The 23,925-nt window shown below is 35.0% G+C and overlaps 1 protein-coding gene across 4 annotated transcripts in view; it reads right to left on the bottom strand.

Moving 5' to 3' along the window:
* Positions 1-1,037: 1,037 nt before the first annotated feature.
* Positions 1,038-23,925, bottom strand: part of GABRA1 (gamma-aminobutyric acid type A receptor subunit alpha1) — a 53,514-nt gene continuing 30,626 nt past the window's right edge. For all 4 annotated transcript variants that reach the window (XM_001144938.6, XM_009450083.3, XM_054684760.1 and 1 more), the window contains 4 exons: positions 18,280-18,423; positions 9,935-10,087; positions 5,137-5,339; positions 1,038-3,894 (listed from right to left, as the gene is read on the bottom strand). In XM_001144938.6, the coding sequence (XP_001144938.1) occupies positions 3,583-3,894; positions 5,137-5,339; positions 9,935-10,087; positions 18,280-18,423 (812 nt within the window). In that variant the 3' untranslated portion in view covers positions 1,038-3,582. The remainder of the gene's footprint in view (positions 3,895-5,136; positions 5,340-9,934; positions 10,088-18,279; positions 18,424-23,925) is intronic.

Genomic DNA, 23,925 nt, shown 5'->3' with positions numbered 1-23,925 from the left:
CATTGACAGTTTTATTTGAATAAATAATTTAGTTGGAAGACTTTTTTTTTTTTTTTTGAGGTAGAGTCTCGCTCTGTCGCCAAGGCTGGAGTGCAATGGCGTGATCTCGGCTCACTGCAAGCTCCGCCTCCCGAGTTCAGGCCATTCCCCTGCCTCAGCCTCCCGAGTAGCTGGGACTACAGGCACCCGCCACCACACCCAGCTAATTTTTTGTATTTTTAGTAGAGACCTGGTTTCACCGTGTTAGCCAGGATGGTCTGGATCTCCTGACCTCGTGATCTGCCCACCTTGGCCTCCCAAAGTGCTGGGATTAAAGGCATGAGCCACCGCACCCAGCCGTCGGAGGATTTTTAATTGTGAGTTTTTATAAAGTTGTGAGTCATTACTAGGGAATATGTAGGTTTTATTTGTTGAAGGTACAATTTACGTTGTTCTGGCAAGACCATCATCTAAAGCAGAAATTTTGTCTCATGTGGTCTGGTGTGTAGAATCCAATTATGGTTTTATGTCTATCATTGAAATGATTTTTCTATTGTCTTGCATGTGATTATAAATTTTTTTACCTTGATGTGACTGATTACAGAAACCTTAAGGAGTTTAAGTTAAAATGAAAAGTATTAACAATGTAACAACTTTGGCTACATACTGAGAGTCACCAGGATAGCTTATAAAACTACAGTGCTCAGATGCAACCTCAAAACAATTAAATCAGAGTCTCAGGATTGAATGAAAAATGAGTTTCCTATGCTATCAATACATATGAACAAATTCCATTATCATTTCAGCATTTTCACTCTCTTATGTTTATATTTCATAAATTTCAAAGTGCTACTAGTAATACCAGAAATCTGGTGTTTAATTCATTTTTATATTAGAAATAATTTTTTGAAAATCATAGTTTAGGATCATACTATTGACATTTTTTAGTATCTTTCTAGTGGCTAGCAGATTCCTGCTAGCACTTGGTACTTTCAGGTGCTTCTAATGTAAAAATGCATTAAAACAGAGCAATGAAAAGTCCTTTCAAAACATGAAAAGAGAGTCAAGTATTCCATTTTATTATTGAATAATGTTAGCTTTATTATTGAGTAGAATACAGTATGACATAAAATTAAGAGCTTTTGCTAAACTCTGTAAAGCAACACATGCATCTGCCATAAACAACCTTGATTCATGTTAGGTTTTATTGCCACTTCACTGCACTAAAGTGCAATAAACATTCAGTGTCATCTTTTAAAAAAGTTTCCTGGGAGTAAACAGGAACTGTCCCCTATAAGAGTGTATCTTTATTTTCAAGGAAGACTTAACTAGTACTACATGGTTTAGCAAAGCACTGTAGAAAAGCTACATATAATAATTTGTTTTTGATAAACTTTGCAATCATTTATACAGTAGAATACTATCCACATATACTAACAAACTGAGAAATGATAGAAATGCAGTCATTGCGTAGCAGGAAGCAGACTAATAAGAAATATTCACATCTAAGGAGCAAAATACAGACCAAAAGTTAGCCATGAGAAGTCTGGAAGGTAAAATGCTCTCAATAAACACATTAGTATAACGCCGAAAAATAACAAGATAAACAGCAACACAGAAGTTAGAGCCATAATTTATTTTATTTTCTATACATAATATCTACACATGATATTGGTGGATGAAATGTCTTTGATTCAGCCTTCATTGGCCTAGCTTGTGAAATTTAGGCAGGACCAAATCAAACAATGAAGCACATTTAAAAAGAAAAGTGTGTTTAGGAAAACACAATGTATTTTCCTGTATCATTGGATAGCAGCTTTTTGAGAAAAACATTGCTCAAGACTTGGGTTTGGATCCCAACTGTCTTATTTGGCAATAATGCTAACAGATTTATGCTGTAGTATTCTAAGTGTGTTTAGACCATGACTTGTGGATTCTGAACACTAAATTTAAATATCTGTTAAACTCTATCAGACAAAAGGAGACTTCAAAAATACCTTCTGCATAAATATTTATCTCTAAAACATCTGGGCAGTAATGAAACAGACTAGAATTTTTATAAGGAAGTATTAATGGACCTCTTTTATTTAAAGCCCTTACATAGTATACCTACAAATATATTGCTACAGTATAAATGAAATGTAATAATATTACTCAATAAAAGCTATTTTCTGTACATTCTTTTATGTATTTTATATTTAATGCTACATATGGTACAACACTTATTGAAATAGTTGGTATTAGCAAATATAGCAATAATATACAGTTCATTTTCTAGCTCCAACTAATGCTTCCCACTTTCTTTCTATATTATAATAGCCTAAAATAGGGAAATGTGTGGAATGACTTGAACAGAGAGCAACTGATCACTGTATACTAGACAACAGTTTGGAAATTATAAGTTTTGTCTACATAAGTGGACTTCACACCCATATGTTTTAAGTTCCATGTGGTCCATACTTGCTGTTCTGTTCTTAAATGCAGGTTCTAAATGTATTTCCATAGCATTTAACAACATTCTAACAGCCAAGTGCAGTGATTCTTACACAATATTTTAAGAACACAATTTTAAAAAAGTAAAAAAGTACAATCTCATGCTGTATATTTACATATATCGTTTATATATTCTATTTTTGTTTGCTAGTCATAAATTTCAATCTAAAGCTTTTAATGTAGTTATATAAAAGAATACATTCAACAATTCCAGAGCTTGCAAAATATTTTTGCCCCTCTAAAAACATCTTCATAATGAGAATTGAGTGTTGGGCTCATGTGCTATCTGAAAATAGGGTGAAAAAGGGAATATTTTTAAACTATTTTGGTTTAGTTTCTATGGAGTATACATGTCTGTTAAAATTATTCTTCCTTGAGTCTAGTGGTAAAAGCTCAGATGAAAGTGAAGTAAACTATTTAAAGCATTTATCTTCATTGGACTAAATGTGCTCTACAATGAGCAACTGCACCTTTACCTATGAAAGTTCCATGAATTTTAAAATAGCATTTTATGACAAAATAATGCATTAGGCTTTTTTTTTCAAAGAGAAAGAATGGGGATCTTCAGCTTTGGAAACAAAATGTTAAAGCTATACATCAGTTTAAAAAGCAAAACAAAAACATAAGCACACCATAGTTTGTGTAATAAAGACATAGATTTTTTAAATTTTTTCTTCATGAAACATTTATAATTTATCCTTTGAAACACCTTCACATAAAAATATTTTTGACATATACAGTATCTTTTTTAGAATATTTGGAAATATATATCTACAAATGACCTAGGGGTTTTAGTTAAGTGTCATTTTTTTTTTCTACTTTTTCTTGTATCTTTGAACCGTCTTCCCCCTCTTTTCTCTCTCATTCTGTCTCCTTCTGACATGACTTTGCTCTTTCACTTGCTCTGTCAGAATCCTGTCTCCAAGCTGCATAGTCTGCTTTGCTCCAGACTGCCAGACAGGGGTCTCTTGTTCTTAAATGAATTATGAAAATAAGGAAACTTTCAAATTCTTTAAGACAGAGGCAATAAAGCAGATGGGAATTACTGCGTTGAGAACATAAATAAATTCCCAGTGCAGAGGACTGAACAACAGAATGTGAGTAAAAGATCTATTGATGTGGTGTGGGGGCTTTTAGCTGAGGCTCTCTGTTTAAATATGTAGCCCAGTAGACTAAGTTAAAGATTCCAAATAGCAGCGGGAAGGCTATTCTTGACAGTCGGTCAATTTTGCTGACACTGTTAAAGGTTTTCTTGGGTTCTGGTGGTTTTGTTTCGGGCTTGACCTCTTTAGGTTCTATGGTTGCACTTTTAGCAATGGTGGCTAAGCCTGGGTCGCCCCTGGCCAAATTAGGGGTGTAGCTGGTGGCTGTTGGAGCGTACGTGTTGTTTTTCTTAATAAGAGGATCCTTTACTTTCTTTGGCTGTAGAAAGAAAGAGCAATGCATTTTGTTTAGTAAACAGTGAGAAGCAAAATTATAAGTTGCTGAGCAAGGTGGCCCTTATTTTGCAGCCTAAATCTGTGCCTTATTTAAGAATTTAAAAACATAATTTATGCCTGTCTTATTATAATAAATTAAAAATGCAGGCAGTATTTAATAGCCTTTTGCCATCAAGAAGTGCAACACCTTAGATTTTATTAAATATGGTAAATGTTACCACTACAGAGGATTTTCTTATCTAATGCATTTGTGTAACTATGGGATAAACACAGTTAAACCAATTTATTTACTACAGAACTTCTTAACCCCTTTAATATGCTGTGACCAGGAAATACAGTATGCAGCAATATTCAAGTGGGCATCAACAAAGAACTAAATTTTCAGGGAGTATCTTAAGAAATTAATATTCTATAGAATAAAGTTTCAGAAAAGCTTATGTCAAGTGACTCCTTCTAGATTATTTCTAAACATCTTAAAATCTCTTTGTCTCTGTCTTTGCTCTTCATCACAGCATCCCAAAGCTTACTTGCATTTTGTCACGCTTGTTCTTCAAACCCCACAAACACAGCTATCCTCCCAAGCTGTGACATAAAATCCATACTGTGTAATAGGTTCTAACTGAGGGAAGCAGCAGTATTCTTAACTTGAACATTTTCTACCATGAGGCATTTCTTGGTAATTTCTGTGTGTTATGATCCCTAAAGCATATGTCTATTTTGGAAAGAGAAAATGTGCCTGCCCTTGACTTTGCAGAGAACTAGGGATGGTTCATGTGGCAAACTTAATTTAATTGAGGCATTATGGTTATACATTTATGACCAAATGATTAGGCTCAGAAAACAACCAAAAGAATATAACTTTCAAGTTACAAAATTATAACGCACTTGGTAAATAAAGGATTTGACTAAGTTTATTTGCTCCTAATATCAGGTTCATTAAAACTGTTCTCAAATCAATAGAAACCACAGGAAAGCCTATTTGACTAGAAATGTTTGCCTTCCTGTCTCTCCTTTATCTCCTCCACTTTGTACATCTATTCACCTAAATGACCTCTCCCTTTATCAATAACTAAATTATCATGGCACTTAATTGTTTACGACATAAGAAAAAAAGAATCCTTATTATTCTGCATACTCCATCCAATACCACAGGCCAAAACATCTCATTTCATAGGTTTAAAGAGACATAATATTGATGTACTACAGTGACTATTAAAGCATTTACCTTTTCTGGAACCACACTTTTGCCATCCCATGCATAACCTCTCTTAGTGAAATAGTTTACTGTGGCAAACTCAATCAGAGCTGAGAACACAAAGGCATAGCACACGGCAATAAACCAATCCATAGCTGTTGCATAAGCCACTTTAGGGAGGGAGTTTCTGGCACTGATGCTCAATGTTGTCATGGTGAGCACAGTTGTTACTCCTGTAAAGAAAAAAAAACATACGTGATGCCAGTTCATACTGTGAAATTTCATCATGATAAGACAGCCTACTTGAACAAAAGGAAATCAACAGTATCATGACAGAATGTGGTTTCTAGACCATCTTATTTTTGTTTAGAATTGATGAATCTTAATTTAACCCCAGTGTAGTCTGTGATTCATGGAATGGCAGCATTGAGGGGGATATCTTGTAGGAATAAATTGCTCTGCTATTGAGGTGCTCTTCAGAAGATAGTAAGCTCCTTTAAATTGGCGCTTTGAACATGGGTGTCCTGGGTAAAACAAGAAATAACATTCCTCACTGTATCTAGTTCTTGATATAGAAATCACAGATCTTCACTTGCCTGTGATCCACAGGTAACTTCTGGATACTCAGCTCTGTTTAATATTCTATGTACCCCAAATATATAAACCAGAAAGTGAATGACTTTTTGATAATTTATAGATAATTGAACTATTCAGGGAAAATTGCCACTTTATTGACTCATGGTTTTACACTATCTTTCCTGATTCAAAAATAGCTACACTTTTAAAGAAATTCCTAAATTTGACCTATATAGATAGATAGAAACATGTGTGTCTCATATACATATAGACACACACTCACATATATATATACACATATATATAATAATATATTTTATGTAACTTGCTAGAGAATACATAGCTAAGAAGTAGCAGTACCAACATCTGAACACCAGTTTTTCTGATTCAAATGTTAGAATCTTGTTTTCTTTCTGATAAGCCTGCCTCATCTTTCCTACCCTGCAAATCCATCCCTAGTGATTAAAATGCCCTCTATTCAAAAAAAGTTTTCAAGTTAGCACATTTTAGTTTACTTACACAATTATATAAGTTAGTATGAGAAAGATGATACCCTCTAATGTTCATTTACCAAATACTATCAGCCTACTATTTGTAATGCACTATACTCAGTATAAAAGTATAATGCTGTCAGGTTCCCTTTAAGCCATATAAAAATGTTAAAAAAAACAGTCACCGTGACCCATTCAGGGTGGATCAGGCTACATATTGTAGAAATAATTCTGACCTCTTCCAGTGACTAGTCTCAACCCTACCACTTATTAGCTCTATGACCTCTGCTAAGTGATTTAACCTGTAGGAACTCTGTGCCCATATCTGTAAAAGGGATGACTTGTCTTTCATTCTCTCCACTGTCTATACCATTGTTGAAATTCTAGGAGAAGGACATTTTTGCTCACTCACTCAAAAGACTATCATGAGGGTTAAATGCAATGATTTGTAAATTCAGGCTCCTGAAATTACATGTCAGTATTAACTTGAGCAAATATTAGGGTAATTAAAAGTCCAGGGCAACCGAGTTTCAAATCCCTGTTCTATAACTGCTGAATGACCTTGAGAAAATTGACTTAAAATCACGAGCTTCTGGGGTTTATAAAATTTTTTTCTTGTAAGTTGATTTAATAAGTTTAACTCAGAAGGCTATTATGAATATTAAGTAAGGTAATGCAATGAAGTGTTTAGCTCTTAGCCTGATAATAAGGGCAAAACTAATGACTATTATAATTGACAACTTTAGTCCTTTTTGATAAATCCCTACTACAATAAATTCAATTTTTTAAAAAAATCTTCGTTTATGTAGTCAGTTCTCAGAAGTAATGTGGTAATGGGTATTTTTAAACCAAGTGTGTCCATAAATTAAGAGCAGTTGAGAAGATTAACATGAAGATACAATTTGTGCCATAGGAAAATACAATTCCTGTTATAGGAAAAGAGAAAAGAACACAGATTTGTTGAACAGCTTTTAAGTTACAAGTACTGAACCTGAAAATGTACATTTTTTTATTTGCTTCAATTTTTAAAAAACAGCATTACTTTACTTTCCTTGTACTTTCATTTAACAGACAACCGAAGCTCCATAAGAGGAAGTAAATTTGCCAATGCCATGCAGCTGGTAGGCGGCGAGACTGAATCTCAAACTTGGATGTATTTGACAGCAAAATTAAGTGACCACACTGCCTCCAAATGAGACACAGCATAGAAAACCAAGAATATGGTCTTCTAAGGCATAAGATAGACTGCAACCTTCTTTCATTCTGGATGTCTTTTAATAAATGGTTATAAAGTACAACTTTGTTTGGTTGGTTCTTTTGTTTTTTTCTTTTTGAATCTACATGATCCTTTTAGGCTTCTCACAGAGCTCAGAAAAAAAATGTGCTGAATTCAAACTAAAAAGCATAGAAACATGTGTACAAAATAAATGTTAAAAGGTTAAAAGTCTAGAAAATTGTATTTGTGATTCTAGTGAACTTAAAATATTAGAAACATAAAACTTGAAACACAAAAATACTTGTCACAACTAAGTTTACAGACATATAGTTATGTTTATCAAAGGCCATGAGTCTGTTGAGATATAAGATTGCTGAAAAAGTTAAGAGCAATGTTTTTTGACATACACCATCTGAAATGCTGTAAATGATTTTCAAATCAAAAGATTAGAATTCGTTGGTGTGGGAAGGGGAAAATCACCTTTTAAAAGAACCTTTTCCAATATAGTGTTGTACTCATACTACAAAAAATAAATAAAACATAAATATGTCCTGTGTTTATTTATTTTATTATTATTATTATTATTATTATTATTTTGAGAAGGAGTCTCGCTCTGTTGCTCCAGGCTGGAGTGCAGTGGCACGATCTTGGCTCACTGCTAGCTGCACCTCCAGGGTTCAAGCCATTCTCCTGCCTCAGCCTCCCGAGTAGCTGGGACTACAGGCACCCACCACTACACCCGGCTAATTTTTTGTATTTTTAGTAGAGACGGGGTTTCACCATGTTGGCCAGGATGGTCTCGATCTCCTGACCTCGTGATCCACCCGCCTCGGCCTCCCAAAGTGCTGGGATTACAGACGTGGGCCCCGTGCCCGGCCTGTCCTGTGTTTTTTGTTTGTTTTTTTGTTGTTGTTGTTTGTTTGTTTTAATTTCCTAATGAGAAAAAGGCATACTCATACAGATATAAGCATCTTAACAAGACTTAGTCTTTAGTGAGTTCATTGCTAATTAATATCGACACGTGGTAATGGGAAAGAATGAGTATGCAATGAACTGCTCTTTTGTTCTGCAGCTGCAATTATTCTGAATATTAATTTAGCTATATGCTTAGGCTATTGTCAGAGCAATGATTTGGTGTTTGCCAATCTAGAAGCATATTGCCAAGTTCAGAAGAAAATACACGTTTCTGGTACTTGTAGCAGAGTCTTGCTTTTTTTCTGAGATAACTGATTTTTCATACACTACATATTATTGAAAAATGATACCATAGGAATCTCTTCAGGTGAATAATCCTCAGTTTAGACTATAAGCTTCTTAAGGCTTTTATCCTTTAGCACAGCTCTTAAAAACAGCAGGTGCCTAGTTGATATTTGTGGAATGAACCTTGATAATTGCACCTCTCACCAATAAATATGTAGTGGTGATTTCCAAATGAAGTTAACCACAATACTCCCATTTCAATTATTTTCATTGCAGCAGGATAGCTCAGAGGTGACGATACAGCATTGTCATTAGGCGAACAGACTCCAGAGCTAAATGCTAGGGTCTTCGTCCTGGCTCCATCTAATAGCTTCTAACTATGGGCAGATTACTTAATCTGTTGTTCCTTAGATTTCACTTTTAAAAATGGAAATAATAATAGTGGATAGAATTTGTTTTATAGTTAAGTAATACAGGCTAATTGTATAGAATAGCGCCTAGTATAAAAGCATTTGATTTTATGATTACTCAATTTTAAGCTTCAGAATGCAATTTTCATAACGAGAGTGGTGATTTGTGTTCAGTTCACTACTGCGTTCTGTGTCTAGAAGATATTGTATTGGAATCTTTCATTTTTATCAGCCTGAAAAATACAGTTGAAATAGTATACGGGGATATAGGCAGGAAATACCTTTTTATATCAAATGCACCCTCTAAAATAATACATGAGGAAATAAATTTTCCTATTAGTAAAAGGTTGTTTACCCTTTAAACAATACTCAATTAGATTTCTTAACTTGAAGCATGTAGGTCATTAAAAATATTGTAATAGAAAAAATGAATGCATGTAACTCTACAGAAGTGCACACATCAGGTAAAGTGACTTATTCCTGTAGTGATATGGTGGTCATTAATTGGCTCTCCCTACTTAAAGAAGCTCTGCTTTTTATAAATGTAAATAAGTAGTTCTGCTGATATTTTCTAAGCTTCTCAAACAACTCAGTGATTCATGTTATATATTCTAAATATATTATTTAAATATTAAGTTTTTATTTATGAGTTTTTAATATTATGCATTTTATGCCTGCTTCACTTCATTTTTATCTAAAAATATCAAATCAAATATTCATTAATGCCATCTATTCACAAATACTAAAACAGCTTGCTAGTTAAATAGTTTTAAAAATACATACCATAATGAGAGTGGCAATTCCTTGAAACTTTCTGTTGTATGAACTTAATATTTGAGTGTATAATTTTTTTTATTTCTCTTTGCAGTGTCACAGATATGATATAACTTGTCTTCCACACCCTTCCTTGCGTATGTATCTTGATTGGGACTTACCAAAGACAGTTCTTGCTGGTACAGACTCTCTGTTGAGCCAGAAGGAGACTTGTGAGAGAATCACTGTCATTATGCATGGCAGGTATGTTTGAATAACAAAGTAGCCAATCTTTCTCTTCAAGTGGAAATGAGTGGTCATAACAACATATTCTCCTGAGAAGTAAAACAGAGAAGAAAGATGAGCAATTTGACTTTGGAAAAAGGTAATCTCTGAGATTTACTATGAGTACCAAAGGTCTGGGAATTAGACACATCCTTTCTCCATGTGACATCCAGTTCTTGGAGGAAAAAGTTTTTATCCAGAAAATAAAAGAGACATACTTAATACACAGTAAAATGACTCTGAGGATGAGACTGAGGTGCCAGAGTCTTTAAAGATATTCTTACCTCTTAATTCAAATACATCACATATTGGAGGAACAAATCTGGGTTTATATTTAAGGATTGGCTCCAATCCTTAAATTGACTGAGAAGGCAATATGCTAAACCCTGTGACATAGACCAATGGGTCAGAAACAGATCAGATCTCTAGTGTGTCCATTACAGAGCATATCCACAATACCTACTGAAGAAGCTTTGGCGTGTACATCAGGACAGTTTAATTTTAGCTCCAAAACTGCATTAAATATCTCTTTGACATCAGATGAGTAATTTAGCATGGCCTGATCTACAAAACAAAATCTAGAATCTTTTGTTTCTCAAAATTTATTTTCCAGGATCACCTGGGAAACTTTTGAAGAATGCAGTTCTTCAAATCCCAACTAGATTTACAAACCATTCTTTGAAAGGTCAGGAAAATCTGTATTAATAACCAGATTTTGAGTTTATCCCAATTCCTAGATTGATCTGGGAAACAGTGGTCTAGTTAGGTGCTCTCCAAGGTCCTTAAACACTTCAAATTCTGACTTCAGTTAGAGGTATAAAGCAGTAGACACACAACCCAAATTGCAGGAGAGTCTTATTGTTTCTCTTTTTGCCTTATACTTTCTCAGTTAAAAATCTTAGGATTGTTTAGCCTTATTCACTCAAAATATAGGGTTAATATAGGCTCTAGTCACATCCTAACTCCAATTTTTCCTAAATTTTGATGTAGAGTGATCTTTCACATGTGCGATTCTGCCACTCTTTTTTTTTTTAACTTAAAATATCTTAATGGAGACTGATTAGCAGCATTAGGCTTTCTCAACCTCAGCACTATTGACATTTTTGAACAGATAATCATTTATTGAAGGTGGCTGTCCTATATATTGCAGAATGTTTAGCAGCATTCCTGGACTCTACTTACTAGAGGCCAGTAGCAAACAGCTGCCCCTCTCTTGTGTGACAATATAAACTGACTCAAGCTCTACAAAGTAACAAGCAAACTTCCTAATCTGTATTTAAGAGTATGCATAGCATAGTTCTAATATGCACTGAATTCTCTTGTCTCTTCGAACATTTCAACATCTCAATATATTGGCCTACAAAACTCTACCTATCTTCTGCAGTTGAATATTTTGCTCATCTATATGTTGGTTCCAGCCCAAGTACCAGGTCCTCAGTGGAATAGAAATTATTGTCCTATGGAAGAAAATGTATTAATATTTGGAAGCAAATGAATTTGACTTCAAAACCCAGATCTGCTATTTTCTTGCTGTGTAGCTTTTGGTAAGTCACTTAAACTCTCTTACCCTTAGTTTTCTTGTCTACAAAATAGTCAGAAGCACAATATGGGGATAATAAAGAAGAATGGCTCTAATTAAGATGATACTATGTAAACACATTATAATGTTAAAATAAATTTTAGTTTGTTTCTCCATTTTCTTCACACTTCTCCTCAATCAGAATTGGTAGAAGTGTTGGTAGAATAACACATCCTGCTTTCTGTAGCAGGAAATTATCTATGCACTTATGCCTGCTTTCATTATTAACTGTTATTGATAATAGCACCGGCCCTTTACTAAACGCTTACTGTGTTCAACTTTATATCTCTTATTTATATTTATAATATATCATACTTTGCATTTTAGTTATTTAACTACATACATACATTCCTCCCACCAAACTGAAAGTTAATTAAAAGAAGAATAGTTATTTGGTTATGTAGCATGACCGGCCATATCCTCAGTATTTAATACCTTCATATAGTGAAAATGGATGCACTGAGGCTTACGGTCACTCAATCAAAACAAAATTCATAAGAATCTTTCTTTTAAAGGACAAATGGAATGTTACCAGATTAATTTCTTATTATTTTCTGTGTGTTCCTCTAGTGATATCTTTAAGGTCATTTGAAAAGAAGGAAGTGATCCAAATTTAAGAAAAATGTAGAAAAACAATTTTCCCAAAACACTACTAAAATATAGTCTCATGTGGACATACCCATGCTACACTTCACCATCTCAGGGGCATGCATTATTATTCCTAAGAATTCATTCAACTGCAGCCTGCAAAATGTCACCAGTTCAAAGAAAAAAAATTCATCTGTATATAATGTCAGAAAAATGAGTGTCTGTATACATTCCATTATCTTTTGTTGTTCTCAACATGACATTTTTGCAAAGATCCTGAAAAGAATATAATGTTTGGAGATCTGAAGAGCTATTATTTGACATTATTTTTGTTTTATAAACAACTTTTTCCCTAACAGATTTTCCCTAACAGAAGAAATTCCAATGTTTTGAAACCTTTTCCTAAATTAAATACAATTTTAAGAGTGTTGGCACAAAACTTTCAAATAAGGAAGAAAAGGGCAGCAACATCAGAATCATGTTGTAATAGCTTTAAAATGAAAGAAAAACACAACAAAAACAAAAAACCCAGTCACCTAAATTGGATTGAAATAATACGTCTAGACATCAAGTGCTTATGCACAAAGCATGTCAAATTATTTTCCCCTCCTTCAACAGTCTAGGGGAATTGTAATTCAAATATTCTTGCAGTTTATTTAACCCTGAAGGAAGCTTGCAAATTAGATGTGACAATATTTCTGATATATTGCAATACAAAAGTAAGGAGAGTGGAAGAAAAGAAACTAATATAATTTTTCAAAACAGCATTAAAGATTTGTTTAGACCTGGCTTTCAATCTTTGCCTTCTCAAATATTAGTTACTTGGAGGTAAATACCTTGCATAGGTTCATTTGGCTACAGTTTCCCTATTTGTCCAATTAATATAATAGTTTTTAATTTAACTGTCTCCTAGGAGGATGTGAGGATAAAATTACATAATCTGAGTGAAAGCACTTTTTAAAAACTCTATTTCTATGGACATTTACAGTGTGAAGATTAAAAACACAGACATGCATTCTCTCTCTAACTCAGAGATCAACCACTTGGTCATTCAACAAAATTGTATTGAACATTGATTCCATGTGAAGCTGTCATTTTCCTTCCAAGTATTCTAAACTTGGTGTTTTCTATGGATACTAATATTGCAAAAGGAATTTTCTATCAAAAATGTTATTGAGAAAGTGGTGGTTATGTTTTTTAATTGCTTCAGAGATTCTAAATAGAGATAAGGGAACACTGATTATAGTTCTAGATCATTTAGCCTCTCTGGGACCATGTCCTCATTTGAAATATAAATGGTTTGACCAAATGACCACAGAAGTCTTTTTTTTTCCCCAGGACTTATATTCTATAGTTATAATTATTTCTCTGGAGACCATGTACTAGGCTTCATAAATGGAAGCCCCTAGGCTCTTTGGATGAATGATGATCACCAATGTTACTCCATAGTCAAAGAAGACAGTTGCTTTTCTTATTATCTTGACCCTTCTGGGTCATCACTACATCAACTCATGCAAAGATGACTCTGTGTCCAAAAAAGAGAATCCTACAACGTTTCTTAGTCATCTCTTTTAAGGATTAACAATAGTCATTCAGAAGAAACTTTCTTTTTCACCAAACTTATCAAATTTTCTTATAATCAAATTTATTTAGGTAAATATGGAGAACTTGCAGTCATCACTGTGTGTTTTTAAAACATTGCATGGCATTACATTATTAATGTTTTCTGGACACTGATATTATTATGCTTCATGATCAATTTCATTATTTTGTTTTTCTTTATAAGTTATATTTCATGTCCTTAAGTCATTGTAGTAATTTTTGCATGGGCTCTCCTTGAAGACTTACTTAGAAAGCATAATGTGGTGAGGGTGGGAAGAGACAAGGGGTTATGCCACCCTTGACACATCAAGTAGAAATGACCCCTCTTCCTCCTTTATGCCATCATGTAGTTCCCTTACACTAGCTTTACTATTAGTATTATTTTTATTATTATTATTTTGAGACAGGGTCTCACTCTGTCACCCAGGTTGGAGTGCAGTGGTGTAGTCTCGACTCAGTGAAGCTTCTACCTCCCCGGGTTCAGGTGATCCTCCCACCTTAGCCTCCCAAGTGGCTGGGACTACAAACATGCAACACCATGGCCAGCTAATTTTTTAATTTTTTGTAGAGATGGGGTTTCTCCACGTTTCCCAGGCTGGTTTGGAACACCTGGGCTCAAGTGATCTGATCTGCTTGTCTCAGCCTCCCAAAGTGCTGAGATTACAGGCATGACTCACTGCACCCAGGCCTACTCTTATTATTAATAGTAATATCGGACACTTACTGCATACATTTTACAAACCAGATACTCTTCTAGGCAGTTTACATGCATTTTCTTATTTCCATCTCACAATAGCTCATGAAAAAGATACATACAAAAAAAAACCCATAAAAATTAAAACACTTGTCTAAAGTCACACAGTAAATAAGTTGCAAAACCATCATTGAAATCTTTGTAGTATAACTTCAGGGTTCATACTCTTAACAACTATGCTTCCACATCTTATGTGTCTCTGATGCCTGTTATTGGTATGACATGTAGTTGAGAGTACATACCCTGCAGGTCGACAACCCAGGTTCAAATCCCAGTTCTGCCACTTCCCAGCTGTATGACCTTGGAATAATGTTTAAACTTCTCTGGGCCCCCATATATCCCATCTATAAAATGGGAATAATAATATTACCTCAATTCTAGGATTTTTGTGAGTATTAGATGTGAAGAATAGAACAGTGCCAATGCATGTTAGCTATTTATCTCACTCAACTAAGAACTTCTGAAGGGCAGGGGTTTTGTGCCTTTCATCTCTCTTCTTCAAGCCCAGTCACAGTGTCAGACACAGTAAATGAACAAGTGATTTAAGGATTACATGGATAAATGAATGAATAATAAAGACATATTGGATTTGAAAACTAACTGGATCATCTTTCCCGTTTGCCTATTTCTCTGCCATATACTCTGTCCAGTAGTATTTTTCTGCCAGGTGAGTAAGTGCACTTAAAACTAAGGCTGTAATTAAATATTCTTTTCCTAAACTTAATGGTAGTATCCAAGGAAGGAATTGTACATCTAACGTATTTGTACTGAACTAGAAATTCAAATATTGTGCTAGGATTTCCATCTTCTTGCCTCTTACGTTAATGAAGTGATTTAGAAAATATTTTGACTCAAAGAGGTCAGTAGGATTGTGTGTTTATGTTTTCCCATGTGTTGGTGGCAGGTAAGTAGGACAGCACTTTCTAAACTACCAAGGGGATTGAATGATTCTCTCTCCAGGGAGAATTTTAAAGTAGAAGAAGATGCCTTTTATCTAGTCATTCTCAATGTGTGTGTTCTCTCTCACCATTATTCTCTAGTCTTCTGACAGAAACAGGGAGGTAATGGTACCCAAGGTCATTTATTTTGATGTTTTCAGGGCTCCACAAAGAGACGTAAAATACAGCATTGCAGACCTTACACAAAGGTCTCTGTTTCTTTCTACTGAAATCTATCAAGGTGGATTCTTGGTGAGCTAAAGTGGTCCCAGAGGAAGTATAATTCAGTGTTACTGTGGAGTTGAAACGTACATCAAACTGAGCTTCCATTTGAGAATTTGCTCATTATTCTTCTTACCCCCTAATATTCATTATGTGGTGACAGGAAAAAGCTTTTATTTTATGTAGGTGAACTTACTGCTCTAGCACAGAATGATTACTTCTGGTGGACCCAGCCCATGAGGTCTACCCTCATAGGTGTCAATGGGTTGGGCCACTGTCTCTCATTCTACTAAATGACTGCGTATTTTTTCTGAGTATCCAGAATGTAGACAGGTTGAATCCCTTGAAAGCCAAAGGTGAGGAAGGCCTCCATTATTTTGACTAAGCCTCTAATTTTGAACACATGGGATCTCAGGCATAAGAGGGTTATAGTAACATGACTAAGGTTGTTAAAGCTAAAATTAGAGTAGGAATATTCCCTCCTCTAAGCAACCTTTGAGACTTCATACATATATGCCTGCATACTACTGCATTTGATTTGTTTCCCAACATTCTCCAACTTCCTTTCTAACAAAAATAGATGAAGAGTTCCTTGAGGAAAAGTTATGTGTGCATTATTTGGTCTGCCTGGAGCCTAGAAAGTGATTATTTATCCCCCAATATATTCAGACTAACAAAATGAAAAATCAATTCCTGCAACAATCCTTCCTAGATCATCTTAAGCTGGATTTACTTTTTATTCATTAATTCAGAACATTTGTTCAATGCCTCCTATGTCTCAACTACTACAGAAAATAATAGGGATAGAGAAGACAGATGTGGTCTCTTCCATCACAAAAAAATGTTAATCACAGCACTTAAACTACCTATTTTGATAATTACAGTTTATGTGTTCAATTTCTTTTAGACTTCAAGTTCCATGACAGCAAGATCTGAGCTTGTCTATCATTTAATCTGTAGTGACTGCCATTATATCCAGCTTATAATGACATTCAAGTTTTAAAAAGTAAACACAGCTTAGTTTCATATCTTTTCCAACATAATATGTTGTAAGAAGGAAAAATCTTGAGCATTTTTCATGTTCTGGGATATTTCAGGACCATAGTAACAGCTCTTACTTACCGTTTGAGTACCTATTATATAACACTCTGCAATATTTTATATTATTTCATCTTTAATACAAAATACAGGACTATCATTACTTAGGCAATACTAGAGTTTCCAACTGAACAAATGACTTGCCCAAAGTCACAAAGCTTCTAAGCGACAAGATCAGAACTTGAGTTCACATCTCCCTCACTACAAAGCCTATGACCTTTCCACTATGCCACTTGGATTTGAAATAAGAAAAAAAGAGAAACAGTTTCCATTTTTTTAAAAAAATAAAACACGTAAACATTTAAGCTTCTGGGCTAGCAATGGGGGCTCCTAAGCAAGCAAGAGACAGATCCTGTTAGTCAGAACTTATCTAATAATCATAGCAAGAGAGGTTGACCTATTATTGGAATGTATTATGCTTGTGAGGGTCCCAATATAAAGCATGAAATCAGAAGAAGTTTTTTTAGCACCACTCCTCTTATTTATTACTAAATCATATTTCCTTAGAAATAAAAAATGAGTGAATAAAGTCAACTTAAATTTTGAAAGACATAATTTTGAAAAAATAATTCTTGACCCTTGTTAAAGCTTTCAGTAAATAATGGGCTTTGTGGGGCATGTATTTTTCTAATTGTTTGAGTCCAGTTTTTATTTATAATTATCTGGTCTGATGATCACATTTCAGATAGTACAAAATGGATACTTGAATAACAAAACTTTTATCTTATTGTTCGAAACAGCTTTAAAGATGTGGGTCCAGCTTTTCCACAGTGTCAGGTCTAGTTCTGAGTATAGAATTAGTAAATCAGTTACTACACTAAAAAGGATGGCATGCTACCTACTTTTAATTCCTACATGGAGTGATCAATAATGTGGTTATGACTCTGTTGGCTTTAGCTGCGGAAGATGCTTGGTTAGAGATACAAACGAATTTGTAGAAGGAATTGGCTTTTTGATGTTCTGTGTGTAATAATCACTGCTACAAATTTAGCAAAATTCATTAACTAATGGTAATATGTGGAGCCTAGACTATATAAATAGTTATTTATGAAAAGCTTTTGATGTGTCAGGAATTGTGATAAGTACTCTTTAAGAATTTAATGTATTTCTTCCAACCACCCTGCAAGGGGACTACAAAAAACTGACAAGGTTGGGGAATAAGGATTTAACCCAGATGTTCATCTCTAAGAGTTCACATAGCTACCTGTTGTGCTACAGTAATTACATATAGCCAGTTTCTCAATTTGCAAACAGACAAACAGAAACAGAGGCCAAGAGGCATTAAATGACATGTCCAAGGTCACAGGTCTACTGAGTTTACATTAGTTCCCAGCTCAACTGATGCCCAATTTAGTGAAATGTTCTCTCTCCTAGACTTGTGTTACTGAATGATTTATTGAGTTCTCACAAAATATTGTTCTGCTTCTTCCTCCATAACTGAAGTAACAAAATCGTACTTACCTGTACTTGACTGGACAATTCCAGAGTCTACTGTTTGTCCAAGAAGGTCATACTGGTTTAGACGTGATCCATCTTCTGCTACAACCACTGAACGTGCTGGCTCTCTGGTCCATTCATAAACAACTTCTGCTCTTGTATAAGCATCTAAAAGGAAACAGTAGCAAATGATCCATATATTTTACCACTTTAATTCTCTTATTTAGTCGGTACCTTTTATCAGCTTCATATTTTCTATATCATGGTTCCAGAGGGCAGGCTAGGAAAGATGAGCTCATATCCCTTAATTTACAAAAACTAAGACACTTTTTCTGATTTTTTTTTAAATCATTTATTCACTCTTCCAACAAATGGTTATAAGGATCTACAAAGGACAAAATACTGTGCTGGGGATACAGTAGTGAACATAAGAACAAATGTTCATTATCTTATGGAATATGCATTGTAGCAGTGGGGACAAAAACATATAAGCAAATACGTATGTAATTTCAAGTAGAGATAAGTGTGATAGAGTCATACACAACCGAGTAAAAAGATAGAGAATGAAGGGATGGAGACTTATCCTAAGTAAGGTAAGGGGCTCAGACACAGTCGTCTCTGAGGAAGTAACATTTATACAAATACATGGCAGATACATGTGAAAATCTTGGGGAAGAGTTTGTCCAACAGACAAACTAACAAGTGTCTTCTTCTGCTTCTCCTTCTCCTTCTCCTTCTCCTTCTCCTCCTCCTCCCCCTCCCCCTGCCCCTCCTTCTCCTCTCCTTCTCCTTCTTCTTCTTCTTTTTTTTTCTTTTTTTGATGCAGTTTCACTCTTGTCACCCAGGCTGGAGTGCAGTGGCACCATCTCAACTCACTGCAATTTCCGCCTCCCGGGTTCAAGTAATCCTCCTGTGTCTCAGCCTCCCAAGTGTTTTCTTCTATTGCAGGCAAAAGCTTGACTAGTTTGAGGAAGACCAGTTTGACTAGAGTGAAGCATATGAGAGATGAAATGAGGTTAGAGGCAGTAGCTTTGGTCCTAATTATTGTTAAGCCAGGAAAAGGTCATGTTAAATGCGAAGGTCATGATAAATGTAAAAATCACTGGAAATTTTGCTGCATGTCCATTAGCAAGTCTGAGTTTACTCTCCTCTTTTCTACTGATTATCATTCTTATAGATATTTTCCATGATGATGAGTTACATTCTATCACTCTTCTCAATCATTTTTATTTGCCATGTCACTTTGAACTTGGCCGTCTCCTAATAAGAGGTTAGGTCATAATTCTGATGGATAATTTACACAGTTTAGAGGGAGAGATTGTATAGACTGAGAGAGAAAGAGAAGGAAAAGGAATTCCATACCTTTTCTGATTTCTAGTCCTATAACACCCACTTCACATAGGTTGGAATGATAGTACATACTCTCTTCTATTTAGATGCCGAATGAGGTTAAACATTAAAGAAAATATCACATTAGAAAAAGCAAGCTGTTTCCAGTGTTTTTGAGGGGGAGGCATGATAGTAAATGTTGGCCTATGACAAGAGCTTGACTCATTGACCAACAGTCAACTTCTCTATTAGGCACAGGGCCCGAGGCCCTTAATACTTTTAGGAGGCCACAAAAATATTTTAATTTCTTTTGAAATCCAAAGATAAAGTGAATATAATATAATCTGGATTATATTCATCTTTGTAGCAACCTGGTCATGAAATAATTTTAATTTTCTTCTTGGAGGAATGGCCTCCAAAGGCAAAAGTGCCTAGGGCTCATAAAAGTCATAATGCACCTCTGTTTGACCCAATCCCCACTTAAATAACCAGGCTTTTGTGTTCTGTCCAATACACATTTTCCCCAGATAAGATATAGTGAGGTGTAAAACTATAGTTGCTTTTTTACATGAAAATAAGGTTGCCTGAAAAAAGATGTGAGCCATGCCTTTCAGTCCCTAAAACAAAGCTTCTAATGTGATTACTTTTCACTGAGGTGAGTGATGCAGAAAAATGTAGCCAGTGTTCCCTGATTTTATAAGGGTAGCCTGCCAGTTCCAATATCACTTCTGCATCAATTTATAATCAGATGGTTTTTAAAAACAAAATTTTCCATAAGTTTAAGAGAATGAACTAAAACTTAATTTAGTGGTTCATGGGACATGTAAAAGTATGAAATGGATAATTTTGAATTTATCTTTGTTTTTCCTTTTTAATTGTGGTTATCCTCATGGTCTTAAAAATGAAAGCATTTCACCATTGTGTATAGCAGGAGTACTGTGTCTATTAGGAGGGATGTAAAATGTGATTTACAAATCTCTTAGAAGAAGGCAGAGCACACTAGTTTGAGAAGGACCCTATCGCTTACAATTTGTAGATAACTGCATTTACTAATTTTTTTAATATGATAAATTATTGTTTTTTAATGGAAGCATCTTACCTAAGAAGACATAATGAGTTTATGGTAACATGGAGTGATTGAATGTTCAATTTGCAAATGCCTCAAAAGTCATAGAGTTTAATTGCATTTTACGGATGGTAAACTGAGGGAAAAAAATAAAATGACTTGTTTAAGCAGACATTACTAATAACTGGGAAAACCAAGATAAAGACTTAGGATGCCGTTCATTTGACTTTACTGTGTTTTGTAAGTGTTTTTCTAGGCAAAACTGTATATTAGATAGGTTTGCATAAGCCAAGCAAAGATATTTGGTGGTCGTGCAATTAGTGATGAAACGAAGTCTAGATCTTGTGTCATTTCACAACAAACTAAGATTCTTGCTTTTATATTGCACTGCTGTTAGCAAAAGTGTCTGCACCCTATCTTTTTATCCTTTGTCATGTGTTGTTATGGAGCTGCTAATATAGTTGTAGAGGGGGAAAAATGTGTTACCATTGACTTTTCATTTTATATAATTTTGGTGTCTCATTTCTTGCAATTTCATAGAAGCACCATTGCATATGAAAATGTGTAGGCCATCTACTACAAACATGACATCATTGTGAAGGTGCAGATGACTCATTATCCATGTCTCTCCATGAGAATCTTCCAAAATGAAGGGTAGATTCACATGATGCAAGTTGGTATTTTAAGATGGAGAATACAGATATACTTAAGGCCTTAGCAAAGATGATACATCCTATTGTTTCCTTAAATTTTAGTAACCAGAAAATAGTTCCTATGAAAATGTACTTGACCAGAGACATCAGCATAAGAAAAGTGAGATTAAAAAGAGTCTTCAGCTACTTAGCCAAAAATTTTAAGTTACAATTTCAAATAAATTATAATGCCCCCAAAAATGTTTTAGAAATAAGACCACAAGGTGGCTGGGCACGGTGGCTTATTTCTGCAGTCACAGGATTTTTTAAGGCCAACATGGGCAGATCTATAGAGCCCAGGGGTTTGAGACCAGTGTGGGCAAAATGGCAAAATTCTGTCTCTACAAAAATTTATTTGAAAATTAGCCAGGTGTGATGGCATGTGCCTGTAGTCCCAGCTACTCAGGAGGCTGAGGTACGAGGACCACTTGAGCCCAAAAGGTTGAGCCAGCAGTGAGCCCTGATTGTGCCACTGCACTCCAGCCTGGGCAACAGAGAGAGACCCTGTCTCAAAAACATTAATTAATAAAATAAAAAAGACAAGAAGGTTTTGGTTGGTGTTATGAAAGAACTCTGTGGTGGTAAAACACTGGGAACATATATTACTTAGTATCAGGAGAGTTGCTAATTGACACTATCATTTCACTTTTATGAGTCTCTGTGTTTCCATTTGTATGAGCCACATGAACAAAATGATTTCTAAAGTTGTACATTGTTCAGAATTCATTCAAATTTTGACTCATTCCTCTCAGTGTGTTTGCAATGCATTGTTTTTTGATAATTAGCCAACAGACAATCATATATTAAGGCCTTAATAGATTCAGCTTTTGCCTAGGTCTTTATGTCAGAATCTGCAACCCAAGTCTCTTCTTTTGGAAGCAAAGCCTTATTTGGTATATTTCTCAAAAGCAGTGAAACGATCACAGTTGTATCACGCACATTGCCCTCGGGTTAGCTGACTTTATAAAGAGAGCTTTATCCATAACTAGTAGAAAGTTTAAGTTAGCCTTAACAATCAGAATCTAATAGAGAACGGTAAGAAAGACTGCTTCTCAACTTTAGATTTTATCACCATATGGATAAGATTGCTTCAGAATATTCATAAACATTTATTACAGACTGTTCCACTAAATTATTGAAAACTCCTCTTGTCTATTCTTTTCTCTGATATTTCGGCAAGATGATTACTTCAAAAAGTGAGTCAAAATATTTTTAGCCCACTCTTGCCTCAGTTTCTTCACCTTTGAAATATGCTAAGTAGGCCAGGTCAGAGAAATGACTGGACAACAAATGGACCGCCCCTGCCTCTTCTTGTGCCAATGCCAGGCAGTGGTAATTAGCCATGGTGTTCTTTTCCGCTAAGCATGACCGTCAAAGCCTGCACTTCAATGTCTAGTCTGCTCTGTTTCATTCCCCACAGGTCTTACACTCTCTTTTCTGAAGCTTAAACAGTGAAGGGGCATTTAAAGCCTGAGTCTTGTAACCTTTATCCATTCAATAAATATTTACTGAGAACCTACAGTGTATTTGCCTTTGTGCTAGGAAAAGCTGAACAAAGTATGTCCTTCTCTCACGACGTTGCAGTCTCCAGGCAATAAAAAAGTTAACCAATAAGTAAAATGAATCATCATTGCTGTGATAAATGGTATAAAATAAATGTGCATTGTGATCAACAAGACTGGTGAGACTGTAAGCAAATTTCGATAAGGTCATCAGGGAAGGCCCTGGGAGATGACATTTATGCTGACATGTGGAGAGATAGAAGTCAGCCATGCTAAGAACCAAGGGAAGAGTAATCCAAGCAAAGAAAAGAGCATATGGCTCTGAGGTGGAAAACAGCTTACTTATTTTTCTTTAGCATCAATTTTCTTATATGAGACACTGTTTTCTACTCACTATACATTTACCTCTTCTTAAAATACCTCTAATATTCTTCAGGTTGACTATGTGTCCAATTAAAAATATTTACTTCCAGCCTTCTTTGCAAATATCATTGGCAATGTGAGACATTTGATTAATGAGATGTAAGTAGATTTCCACTAGGATTTTAGGGAAAGCTTTTATCTTTTTCATATAGGCACTACTCCTTTCATTTTTACCAACTATTACCTTCTATCACAAACAGAATTGCATTGACTGGAGTTACAGCAGCCATCTTGTGATGAGAAAGAATATCTAAAGACAACTTAAGACAGTGGCCTTGTTAGGATGCTGAACCAATCAGAAATCTATCAGCACTCACTTTCACACATCTTATATAAAATGATAAACTCTCCTTTTTTCAGCTATTCTCACTGCTGAAAGCATTACTGACTAATTTTTAAAAATATGCAGTTCATTTTCCAAATTAGGATTTTTTAAGATAAAAGGGGGAATTATTAGTATTTATACCAGGCTGGGCACTGTGGCTTATGCCTGTAATCCCAAAAATTAGGGAGGCCAAGGTGGAAGGTTTACTTGAGACCAGGAGTATGAGACAGACTGGGCAACATAGCTAGACCCTGTCTATACCACAACCATACAAAAAAGTTACAAATCAGCCAGGCGTGGTGGCACATGTAGGTAGTCCTGGGTACTCAAAAG

The sequence above is a fragment of the Pan troglodytes genome, chromosome 4, assembly GCF_028858775.2.
Source record: "Pan troglodytes isolate AG18354 chromosome 4, NHGRI_mPanTro3-v2.0_pri, whole genome shotgun sequence".
NCBI classification, from domain to species: Eukaryota; Metazoa; Chordata; class Mammalia; order Primates; family Hominidae; genus Pan; species Pan troglodytes.
Note: the sequence above shows the minus strand (reverse complement) of the source record. Positions and strands in the feature narration are given on the sequence as shown.